General features: G+C 44.7%; 1 protein-coding gene across 1 annotated transcript in view; it reads right to left on the reverse strand.

Annotated features, from left to right (window-relative positions):
- Window positions 1-1634: 1634 nt before the first annotated feature.
- LOC125431935 (zinc finger protein 383-like) overlaps window positions 1635-11751 on the reverse strand; it is a 190526-nt gene continuing 180409 nt past the window's right edge. Inside the window, exons 5-7 of the mRNA XM_048495176.1 lie at window positions 4017-4310; window positions 2762-3719; window positions 1635-2177 (exon numbers count right to left, since the gene is read on the reverse strand). Coding sequence (XP_048351133.1) covers window positions 2036-2177; window positions 2762-3719; window positions 4017-4310 — 1394 coding nt within the window. The 3' untranslated portion in view covers window positions 1635-2035. The remainder of the gene's footprint in view (window positions 2178-2761; window positions 3720-4016; window positions 4311-11751) is intronic.

The following is an 11751-nucleotide window of genomic DNA, read 5'->3' on the forward strand; positions in this document are numbered from 1 at the left end:
AGCTGCAGCTCCAAAACCCTGCCTGAAACATGCATGGAGAAGGAACCCACATCCAACTGTTTAAATCTAGGGACTGATGTCACTTTTCTCTGGGTTAAAAGTTTGGTTGGGAGATTGCACTGGCAAGTTTCTGAACCTCTCATCCACAACAGGAGAACTCAAAAGCATTCTGACAATTGCAAATATGAGGGATCCTTTTTTCATATGTGATAGTTGTGTACAGAGGCTAAATCCTTTTGGGACATGATACTCAAAGAAATACAAAAGACATATTACAAAATAAGAATGCTGAAAAAAAGTCAAGAGTTTTTCCTTTGGGACTAAAGGGAGGTGTCATCCCAAATCAATACAGATTGCTCTTCATGTGTCTGTCTACTGCTGCACGGACATTGAATGCACAGAAATGGAAACATGAAAAATTCCAACCAAAGAAGACCAGATACAGAAAGTTACAAAATATTCAGAAATAAACAACTGTATTAAAGGACAATAATACAGAGAAGTTTGCAGAAAACAAGAAACATTTTACAGACTATCTACTGAAAAAATAGGGTGGAAGAGAAACATTGGCAGGATTTGAGATTTAAAAGTAAACAAAAGTGAGTAATTGACAAATTATTTACTTTAAACAGATGCATAAATCTAGAATGGATTAGAATTCAAGGAAATAGTGGGAAGTCATTTTATGATATGTAGTTTGGTTAGTTACAATAGGTTCAGTTCAGTTACTGGAACATTGCTTTTTTGAGGGGGGGGTTGTGTGCGTGTTCCCCTTTGTAGTTTTTCTTTTAGTTTGTATTAATGCAATGGTTGTTATGTAAGTGTATATATTGTTCTTTTATTTGGAGAAAATAAAAAATCTATTACTGAACAAAAGAAAGCATTCTACTACAAAAAGGCTTATATTTTGGCACACAACCAATCAGAGCAACAGGTATCCTTTACCAGGGGCTGGGCTTTCTGAATAGCTATGGGGGGGTCTCTTTGGAAATCTTCAGGAGGTGTTCCAAGGCCTGCTTCCTTGCCAGGGCCTGTCTGGGGGTATGAAGAACAGGCACTACTTTAGGGAGTGGGACAGGGGAGATGAGGGGTTGGCTGGTTCATTTTCATGTCATTTATTGAAAGACATGTATGTAGCACATAGGCTTTCAGACAAAATACTGTAACGATAATGGAAATGCATAGGAAAGAAAAATGCAGTGCTTTAACAAAAATGAAATATTAAATAAATATTATAGGATAACAAATTAAAACCCCAAGTGTTATAGCCAAAGAACCACTGGGTTTTTACCTAGACTGTGTTTTTCATTAAACTCTGAATGAAAGGCAGGCTGAATTTTTACTGCAGCCAAGATATATTTTGCAAGAAATATGACTTGCATTTTACCATAACCCTCACTGGTTTAGCCCAGTTCCTGCCATATGGGTTTGTTTTTTTTTACAGGGCCCTTCTTAAGCAGTGGCGGAGTGGTTAAGAGCAGGTGTACTCTAATCTGGAGAAGCGGGTTTGATTCCTCGCTCTGCCACTTGAGCTTTGGAGGCTTATCTGGTGAACCAGATTAGCTTGTGCACTCCAACACATGCCAGCTGTGTGACCTTGGGCTAGTCACAGTTCTTCAGAGCTCTCTCAGCCCCACCCACCTCAAAGGGTGGTTGTTGTGGAGTGGGGAAGGTGATTGTAAACCCCTTTTGAGAGTTCTTACAGGAGAAAAAGTGAGGATGTAAATCCAAACTCTTCTTCTTTTGGTCTGAGAAAGAGAGTTATCAAATGAAGAAGATTATCTCCCTTTTGGAAAGTATCTGTTTGGGTGAAGTGGCCTTTGCTTTCCTCCTCCTTCTCTCCCCCCTCCTACCTCCTCCTTTTCTGGGAATTCTGTGTCCTGTGTGAGTAGTGGGGTGGAGGAGCTGGACATACTTCTGCTAGGATCATAAAGTCTGTTGCTTATAAGGATCTGGCTAGTTCAGACAATAAATGTACCATATATACTCGTGTATAAGCCAACCCGTGTATAAGCCGAGGCACCTAATTTCACTGCTAAAACCTGAGAAAACTTATTGACTCGGGTATAAGCTGAGGGTGGGAAGCCGGGAGGCTCTTTCCACACTCTGAGCATTCAAAAGATCTCTCTTTTGTGTCAGTTTTTTGGTGGTCTTGAAGAGTGCTACTGCGACTGAATCTCTTTCCACACTCTGGGCATTCAAAGTCTCTCCATTCTGTGAGTAGTTTGATGCTGTTGAAGAGTGCCACTGAGGCTGAGTGTATTTCCACACTGAACATTCAAAAGATCTCTCCTTTGTGTGAGTTCTTTGATGGCGTTGAAGATGGCTTCTCTGACTGAATCTCTTTCCACACTCTGAGCATTCAAAAGGTTTTTCCTTTGTGTGAGTTCTTTGATGGCATTGAAGATGGCATCTGTGACTGAATCTCTTTCCACACTCTGAGCATTCAAAAGGTCTCTCATTTGTGTGACTTCGTTGATGCTCTTGAAGAGTGTCATTCCGACGGAATCTCTTTCCACACTCTGAACATTCAAAAGGTCTCTCGTTTGTGTGAGTTGTTTGATGCTGTTGAAGATTGCTTCTCTGACTGAAACTCTTTCCACACTCTGAGCATTCAAAAGGTCTCTCATTTGTGTGAGTTCTTTGATGCTTTTGAAGATGACTTCTTTGACTATAGCTCTTTCCACACACTGAACAATCAAAAGGTCTCTCTTTTGTGTGAGTTCTTTGATGGTCTTGAAGAGTGCTACTGCGACTGAATCTCTTTCCACACTCTAGGCATTCAAAAGGTCTCTCGTTTGTATGAGTTCTTTGATGGCGTTGAAGATCGTGTCTCAGACGGAATCTCTTTCCACACTCTGAGCATTCAAAAGGTCTCTCATTTGTGTGAGTTCTTTGATGCTTTTGAAGATGGCTTCTCTGATTGAAACGCTTTCCACACAGTGAGCATTCAAAAGGTTTCTCTGTGTGACTACTTTGATGGCATTGAAGATCGTTTCTCTGACTGAATCTCTTTCCACACTCTAAGCATTCAAAAGGTCTTGTGTGAGTTCTTTGATGCTTTTGAAGATGGCTTCTCTGACTGAATCCCTTTCCACACTCTGAGCATTCAAAAGGTCTCTCCTTTGTGTGAGTTCTTTGATGGCGTTGAAGATCGTTTCTCTGACTGAATCTCTTTCCACACTCTGAACATTCAAAAGGTCTGTCCTTTGTGTGAGTTCTTTGATGGCGTTGAAGAACGTTTCTCCGACTGAATCTCTTTCCACACTCTGAACATTCAAAAGGTTTCTCGTTTGTGTGAGTTCTTTGATGCAGTAAGAGTTTTGATCTGCAACTGAAGAACTTTCCACACCAAAAACATTTACGTGCCCTTATTATTTTTTGCTTTGGAAGATGTACGTTACTCTTTCTTACACCAGAGAAGTCCTTTCCATTCCCTATGTAAATTAATGGATTCTCTCCTGAATGTGTTCCACAGTCATTTTGAGAAAGATCTGAAAAGGACATCCCACATTCCAAGTATTTATGTGCCTCTGCTGTTTGCATTAGTTCATTGAAAGCCTGCCCTTGGCATGAAATAGGCTCATCCCTGTTTTCAGTCATGTGACTTCCTGTCTGCTGATTAGGTCCACCTTGATTCCTGAAGATTCCTTCCAAATCATCGTTCTGGACTTTATTTAGCAATGTCCTATCACCCTCATTCCACTGCTCATCCCCTGCTGGTACAAAAAGAAAAATGCTGTTAGAATACACACAAGGAAGTCTGATCTTCCCTAGTCGTCCCCTCTACTCAAACATATTTCACTACATTATTATACACTTTAAAAGGACATTCAAGCCTGCTGCATCACAGAAGCTTGGTTTGCAATCTAATGATTTATACATCCTCTCAGCTGTCTGAGTTTGATGGGATGAAATGGCTGATTTCTGACTGAAGGTCTTTCCACACTTCAGGCAGTTGTACAATTTCTCTCCTAAGGGAATCTGCCACTCAGTAATTAAAGTGATACTCTTACTAAAAGTCTTTCCAAAGGCCAGATTTTCATTTTTGTTTTCTCTGGAGCAGATTCTCTGATTAGCACGAAGACATTCATTTGTTCTTGTTTTGGTTGATCTTTCTTCTGGGACTGGACTTCCACAGAAGCATCCTCCGTGGGACAGAATGGGCTTATCTGCTGTCTTGTCCAAATGGCTTCCCTCCTGCCTTGGTGGTTGGTCTCTGTCCTCAACCTTTCCTTCAGAAACATCATCCTTGTCTTTTTCCACAGAGAACCCCTGGTTTCCTCCAACCATCTCCTGAACATGTGCTGCTGGAAGAAAGGAAGAGGTCCAGTTAGCACAAGGACAAGAAGCCAAGCCACCCATCAGGCACTGCTCATTATAGGTTATCTGTTGCTTTGTCAGATATGTATCTACCCTCACCTGCATGCCAACTTGGTTATACTAATGTTTGGCAGCTGAGAAATTAGGATGTGGCCTCTTCCAGGGTCTCCCAGAATGCCTCTCTGTCCAGCACTGGTCTCAGGCTGGAACACCTCTCTGTGGTTTGGGTGATGGCCATAACACTGGATTCAGCTGACATGGACATACCTAGGAGCTTGAGTTGCTCTACCTACACGTGCTGAATCTTGCTTATGCTGCCATCCTGTCAAGTTCCGATTTCCTCAAATGAGCAAATGGTGGGACAAGCCTCAGCACAACATATTACTGTTCAAAACTTTGATTCATGCATAATCCCGAAGTCAGAAATGTATGATTCTGGCATCTGCAGTAGTTCCTTACCCAGAGAAGCCACACTCTCATAATTCTCCAGCATGACATCTTGAAAAAGAGCTCTTTGGTCTGGATCTAGCAGTGCCCACTCTGCCTCTGTGAAAGACAGGGCCACCTCCTCAAAAGAAACCAGAGACTGAAAGAAAAGGCAGATTCAATCTTCAGAGATCATGCCAGGACAAAATGGTGTGCTGGAAGAGGACATTTTGGAAGGGTTTAGGGTGTATAAGGAGTAGCAGTCAGAGCCTCTTGCCTAGGCCCCTCAGCACCAACTGCAGGAGAAAAGTCCCCTTCAGAAAGGAGAGGGGACCCCAGCTGTCCTTTGCTCATCTGCCATACCTGGGCTGGAAGTGCAGCAGCTGTTTTCACACCTCTACTAACAGAACAGATCAACCCTGCTTCTCCACTGCCTGCGAGGGAGGGGAAAGGGAAGAAAGAGTATTAGCCTCCACTTCCTACTCTATTTGCTTGTGTGAATCATGCTTCCTGCACCCCGGTTCCCAGGGCTGTGAAACCTTCCCCTATGTACATTCAGAAAGAAGACTCAGCCTTTCCGGTAAGTAGTGGGACAGGCAGAAGAGAAACACAAGGTACCCATGAGACTTGGGGAACTAGAGATGCCACTGACATGGGCTGGGCCTTTGAATCCAGGCCGGTGGAAGAAAAGCAGGGAAATCATCTGGAAAGTCAGTATCACACAAGGTTAAAAAAACCCAGACTTGAATTAAGCACATGCAGAAAGGGGGGGGGGGTCTTCTCAATGAGTGTCCAGAGCATCTGCTGATCCACTGATGTCACATCTGCGTTTTTGGCCACAGGCAACATCAGCATGGCATCACACCCACCTCAAGCCCTGCCCACCCCCACTCTAGCATCCCTATCCAGGGCTCTGTTTCCTACAGTGCCTTGTCAAATGGCCTGTGGAGGAATAGGCTTGCTTTGCCTGGCAGGCCCGCTCCCAAGCCTCTCCCAGGGATTGCCAACTTTTCCTGGGGAGGGTTGCCACCACCTGACCATTTGAGGAACTGCCTGCTGGGGAAAATCAGGGTTCCCCAACTTCCTTTCCAACCGTGAGGCCTAGCCTCAGTCTCCATTGGTTCCCCTCTCCTGGGTTCCACAGGGCAGATTGGAGATCCCGGAGGAAGAGCTGCTCGCTAGCTGCCAGCCTTCCTCCCCTCTAAGATAGTGGGGCATTCGTGGTACAGAAAAGTGTTCTCCACCTCTAAGGTTTAAAAATACTTATTATAATTAAATGGTTACAAGTATATTTTTAGCACTGTGCCAGATTCAGCAAGGGTTTCCAAAACAAAGGAGATATAAACGCAAATCCTCTGTCCCTCTCCCTAAACATACCCTAGCAGTTGTTAAAAATAGGGTAGGTTCTTAAAGCTTAGAAGGTTGCAATTTTCACAGAGTTCTTAGTACCTGGAAGGCTGAGCTCCCTGGATGAGCACATGGTTCAAAAATGACTGCTCCCTTCTCAGCCCTGGCAAGAGGTCTGCTCCCTTCAGTGACCCAGCATAAAAAGCAAGAGACCTCGCCCCTCTCTTCCCACAGTTTTATCAGTTCCTGGACCTCACCGTCTTTTGACCTTGTCAGGCTGGGTCAAGATATCTTTTCCCCCTACATCAGGTAGCTATGTTGTTCTGGAATTTCTAAGTCCTCCAAATCTATGATACCTGATTTGAGAAGGGGAGGAGAAAAGACAAAAAAAGAAAAGGGGGGGGAGTAGCCATTCCTTCACATGGCCCAATAAGCATGAGCACAAAACACATTTGCCCACTATTCTTAGAGCTGTGCTGATCAGAACATGCAGATTTTGTTGATTCACAAGACTGAAGAACTCGGCTGAGATTTGTCTGCTTTTTGTTTTAAGCTACCTAATGGAGAAAGGAGGGATGTGAATATTGTCATCAATGGGAGGAGCTGCCTCCATAAATTTCCAAATCCAGTTTCATGGGAATCCCAATTATTGAACATTGAGCACCATAATTTGTATGAAAAGGCCCTTCATTTTTTTCCTGACCAGAATTCGCTACCCATCAAATTAACTGGATGCCCCAATGCCATCGAGTCAGAATTAGTCCTTACCATGTGAGAGGGCACCTTGGGCACATTCCTGGCCCTGGTCCAGCTGCCCCTCCTCCAACGCAGCTCTTTCCAACTTAACTTCCATATTCACAGATAGACCCAACTTCTGAAACAGTAGAAACAGCAACAAGGAAGAGAAGGAGTAGAAGGAGAAGAGTTCTGATTTATACCCCGCTTTTCTCGACCTTAAAGAATGTCAAAGTGGCTTACCAACTCCCTTCCCTTCTTCTCCCCACAAAAGAGACCTTGTGAGGAGGATGGGGCTCAGAAAATTAGGGGAAGGCTGTGACTAAGCATAGGACACCCAGCAGTCTTCATGTGGAGGAGCAGGCAAGCAGACCTGGCTGCCCTAACTGGAGTCGACTGCTCATGGGTAGGAGTGCAGAATTATACCCAGTTCTCCAGAGTAGAGTCCACCTCTCTCAACCACCACACCAAGGAATGGATCTGGCCCCGTTCCCAGAAACTACATATTTCTTTAACTAGACCCAGTAGGGTTTTCTTTCAACACTGTTGAACTATCTGGAGGAATGAGAAATTCCGCAGGAGAAGGGGCTGCTGATGCACCTTCTGAAATCCGCCATCCAGAGGATTAGAACTTTGACAAATATCAGGCAGGGAAGCTGTACGACAAGGTGCAATACTATAGCTTGAATTGGACACAGCTGGAAAGACAAGCCCTCACCTGTTCTGCCTGCCTCTTCTCCTCTGCCTGACTCAGGAGGAAACCTTCGGCCAGGGCCACTGCTTGGGAACTGGTCTCCGGCCCACATCCTCTCACCCAGCGCTGCATTTCCTGGGGCAGGACGGTCAGGAACTGCTCCAGGATCACCAGGTCCAGGATCTGCTTCTTGGAGTGCCTCTCTGGCTGAAAGCCTATTGCGCTTGCAAAGCCCATGGAGCCGGCTGCAAACCTCTCGGGGCCCATCAGCATCACGGTAGCAGAACTGCTGGAAGCATCGGCAAAGTACTTCTGAGTTCAAGGGCTCCTGATCCCAGACCTCTGGCATAGCTCTCTCCCAGAATTCAACACCACTGCTAGCTTGGAGGAGACAGGGGTCCTTCCTTGCTCTCGTGCCAAGTCCAGGTACTCCTAGGTCCTGCTCTTCCATCTTCTTCTTCTTCTATCGGGTCACCTCCGACTGTGAAAAGGTTCCTTTACTGACTTGGATATGAAGAAAGGCTTCTTCCTGTGAGTGTGGGGGTCAGTGGGTGGGAGGCAGATATCAACATGTCAGATGAAAAACAAAAGAGAATGGTGACATATGGTCGATTAGAACAAAAGTGTGGTTTGTAATATTTTGTGATACTAAACTTTTTGAAAGATACCTGTTTGGTCCTTTGGGATATTTAACTGGCTCTGGCTCTTTAAAGATGTGACTTTGGGTCAGGCTGCCCCAGGGGCTTTGGATGGCAACTAAGAAAGCCAGGAGATATGTCCATCCCCAGGCAAAGGGGTCTCCTGTTAGTGTAGGTCAAGTGTAAATCTTGTGCTGGCACAGAATGGGATTGCAGCACAGTTGTGGTTTATGCTTGGATCAAAACACAGGGGTTGCTGGGATGAATGGAATTTGGGAAGGGGCCAGCAAACCCACGGGATTTCCAGGTCTTACCTGGATATTGGCATATGGTGGATGTTAGATGAGGGGAGCATCAGCCAATATCATTAGTTAGATCTGAACACAGACCTCCTGGGACTGAGTCTTTGCGTTTCTCCTCTTGTGTTGCCTGAGGGTCTGTAACTCTCCTGCCTGGCAAAAAGACGCTGCTTCTGCCACTCAAAATTCAGTGCAGGAAGGACAATCTGGCCTTCTGTCATGTCTGCCTCTACGAAGGGAGCTGGGGAGGGATGGGCATGCTCTGCCCCTCTCTGCCTGTCACAGGGCAGTCACCTCGTGTGATGATTGCTGGGTGTTGGTGGTGTTTCCACGGCTACTGGTGGCGGGGCTGGACTGTCTGGACCTTGGCAACTGGCTTCTCAAATTTCCCTCCACTGTGCTAGACAGGTCTTTGACACCAGTTCACCAACCCAGTTCAGGATGTGGATTATTCTAATTCAAGAAGAAGTTCCCTTTCCTTGTACCCATTATTTTTATTTTTATTTATTTACTTATTTTTATTTAGTTCATTCAGTTGGGAATCTTTGAAAGATATCAAATGTAACCAAAGCACAAAGTGCAACTGACGCGGCATCTCATTCTTGAACCTGGCTATCCTAAATGGCCCGATCTTTTCCCAACCTGCCAGAGGCTCCCGTCAGCCAGAGCAACCGCCAGCAACGGCCAACCGTCTTAACTGACTGACTGGGGGAGAGCCGTCAGTGGCAGGATTCGCACTGTCCCCTGCCTCCATTACCAGAGGGGTTGCTGTCCGAACATCCAGATCAGCAGTCGGCCCATCAAAATCAATGGAGCAAAGGGATTTGGGGTGTTTTCAGCCCACATGTGTAAAGCAAAATTGCTCTGCCTGGCTCAAAAGAACAGCAATAAAACCACAAACATTAAAAGAAATTATTAAAAACACTATATCCAATAACCCAAATATCAACAATGAAAACAATAATGCAATACATCAACAGCATGAAAATAAATACTTTTTTTCTAATGAAAGAACTGAGGGACTTCATGTCTTTCACTGTGTGGTTCCCCCTTTTGACACTCACATTGATGAAAATAAAAATAAAATAAACTCAAATTTATTTATTTATTTTATTTATTTATGGGATTTTTATACTGCCCAACCCCCGAAGGGCTCTGGGTGGTGCACAACACAAATTTCACAACACAAATTTGTTCTTTTTTATATGACACAGCATGTAGAAAAGCAATGAAGTATGTGAAAGAATGATGAATATCTACCAGTTCTGGGCCGGTTTCTGAATTCTGTCCATCCAGTTTTACGAAGATGAATGGACTTGCAGCTCTTCTCCACCTTGATGCGTCATCAGCCTTGTAAACAAAGTTCAAAATTATTCTTTTTTAAACAAAATAAGACACAGGATATATCTTTTACTGCCCCCCTTCCCCTTCCCAATACTTAGTTATTCAGAGTTTGATGTAACACTGGGATGAGGGATCTTAGGCTCTGATATTTGACAAGTTACCATCTTAATTTATTATGTTTTATTATAATTAGTAGCTAATTAATGTTTTAAGCCAATTATAACTGTATATGTGATGTTTAGTTTTACTGTGTGTGAGCTGCCCTGTGCCTGGCATTATTCAGGAAAGGGCAAAGTATCAAACTGAATAAAATACAAAAATAAAACAGCAGTGGAGCATGTGAAACGATTATCGTACCAGTACACCTAACAGTTTGGACCCGTTTCCTGGCTTCTGTCAAACCAGTTCTTTTATGATGAACAGACTTGCAGCTCTGCTCTGCCTTGGTGTGTCGTCTGTTCTGTCTTGTCAGGAGTTTCCTTGAATGTGCAACTTTATCAAAACGCCAGAGGCCTTCTGAGGGAACCTACCAGCAGTTCAGGACCTCCAATCATTCTGGGAAGAAGGTGCCTTTTCTTCCTTCTGTGGGGTACCCCAACACCCACCCAATGGACTTAGGGGGACACAAGGGCAGTAAGGGAATCTGCTGCATCCTTGTTGTGTGTTTTTTTGGCGGGGGAGGGGAGGTCTTTAGAAACAGATCCTTAAAAACTCATCTGCAGACCTTATTTGGAGACCAAGGGGAAAAGCCCTCAAAATATCCTGGATTGGGGTGGGGGAGTTAAGGTCAGGGGGTGCCCACTGTCTCCATGCCTCCTCCTCATTTCTCTCCCCACCCTTAAATCATGCTCTGGGGGTTTCCTCCTTGCATGGCTCCTGGAGGGTGAGAAACATGCTCAGGCCCCACTGCTGGGATGGTTTGGGATGTGGGGGGGAAATCCTTTTCTTTCAATTCCTAAACTCTGTTCTATACCTAGGAAGCCCCTCCCCAACCCACACCCTGTTTGGGAACCCTACAGAGAGGAATTAGACCCAAAAGTTACAGAAATGCTGCAGCTCAGTTGAAGGTGGGTGCAAAAGGGGACTGGGTAAAAGTGGGATCCAGATGAATTGAGATGGATCCTCATGAAATCATATAATTTTTGGAAAAGAAAAGCACACACAAACAACCCACAGTCTTACAGTACATCATATCTTAGTCCACAGGCAGCACCCAAAAATCCTGAATCCACTGCCTCATGATACCGCAATGGGTGAGAAAATATAATTCCAAAACACAGAACCTTATTATTTCTGTTTTCGGTTACCCTAAATTCACCATCAAATCACAGGTCACATTCACAGCCAAAGAGTGCCCTGTAAAAATCAGGCATGCACCGTTTTGTGGCACTGCCACGGCACAAAAGCTTGATTCCAAAAAATGGATCCTCATAGGTTTTGAACTGGGACACCACAAAAGTGCCATAAAACCAAATATTACAGCCATACCCACAGACAGCAGCCAAAAAGTCTTTATTCTGCAGCTTGGTGGCACCTCTACAATGCAACAACAGAGGTCCAAACAATGGATCTTCACTCTTTTTTCAGTCGATCGTTCCAGATTCACTATCAAATTATGTATCTTGTCCACATATACAGATTAAAGGCTAAAACTGGACTATCATGGTGACAAGGGGAGATTGCAGCCCACAATGTGACAACTATCAATGTTTCTCTGCATAATGGAAAACTCCCCGCCCATAGAGCGCTAGTACTGCAAGGAAAAAGACTGTGCCCACTGTGTTTGCTTGTAGGAATCCAGTCTGAGACTGTCTCCTAGGTGTGCCTGATGGGGGCCTTCACTCTGTTCTTTTATCAGCGCCCAGCACTGCTGAGCCTGGAGAGATCCTGCAACTCTGGTGCATCTTCTCCAGGAGCCGGGGAGGGGGGGGGGGGCCCCCCCCCC

The sequence above is a fragment of the Sphaerodactylus townsendi genome, linkage group LG04 (genome assembly GCF_021028975.2).
Source record: "Sphaerodactylus townsendi isolate TG3544 linkage group LG04, MPM_Stown_v2.3, whole genome shotgun sequence".
Lineage (NCBI taxonomy): Eukaryota > Metazoa > Chordata > Lepidosauria > Squamata > Sphaerodactylidae > Sphaerodactylus > Sphaerodactylus townsendi.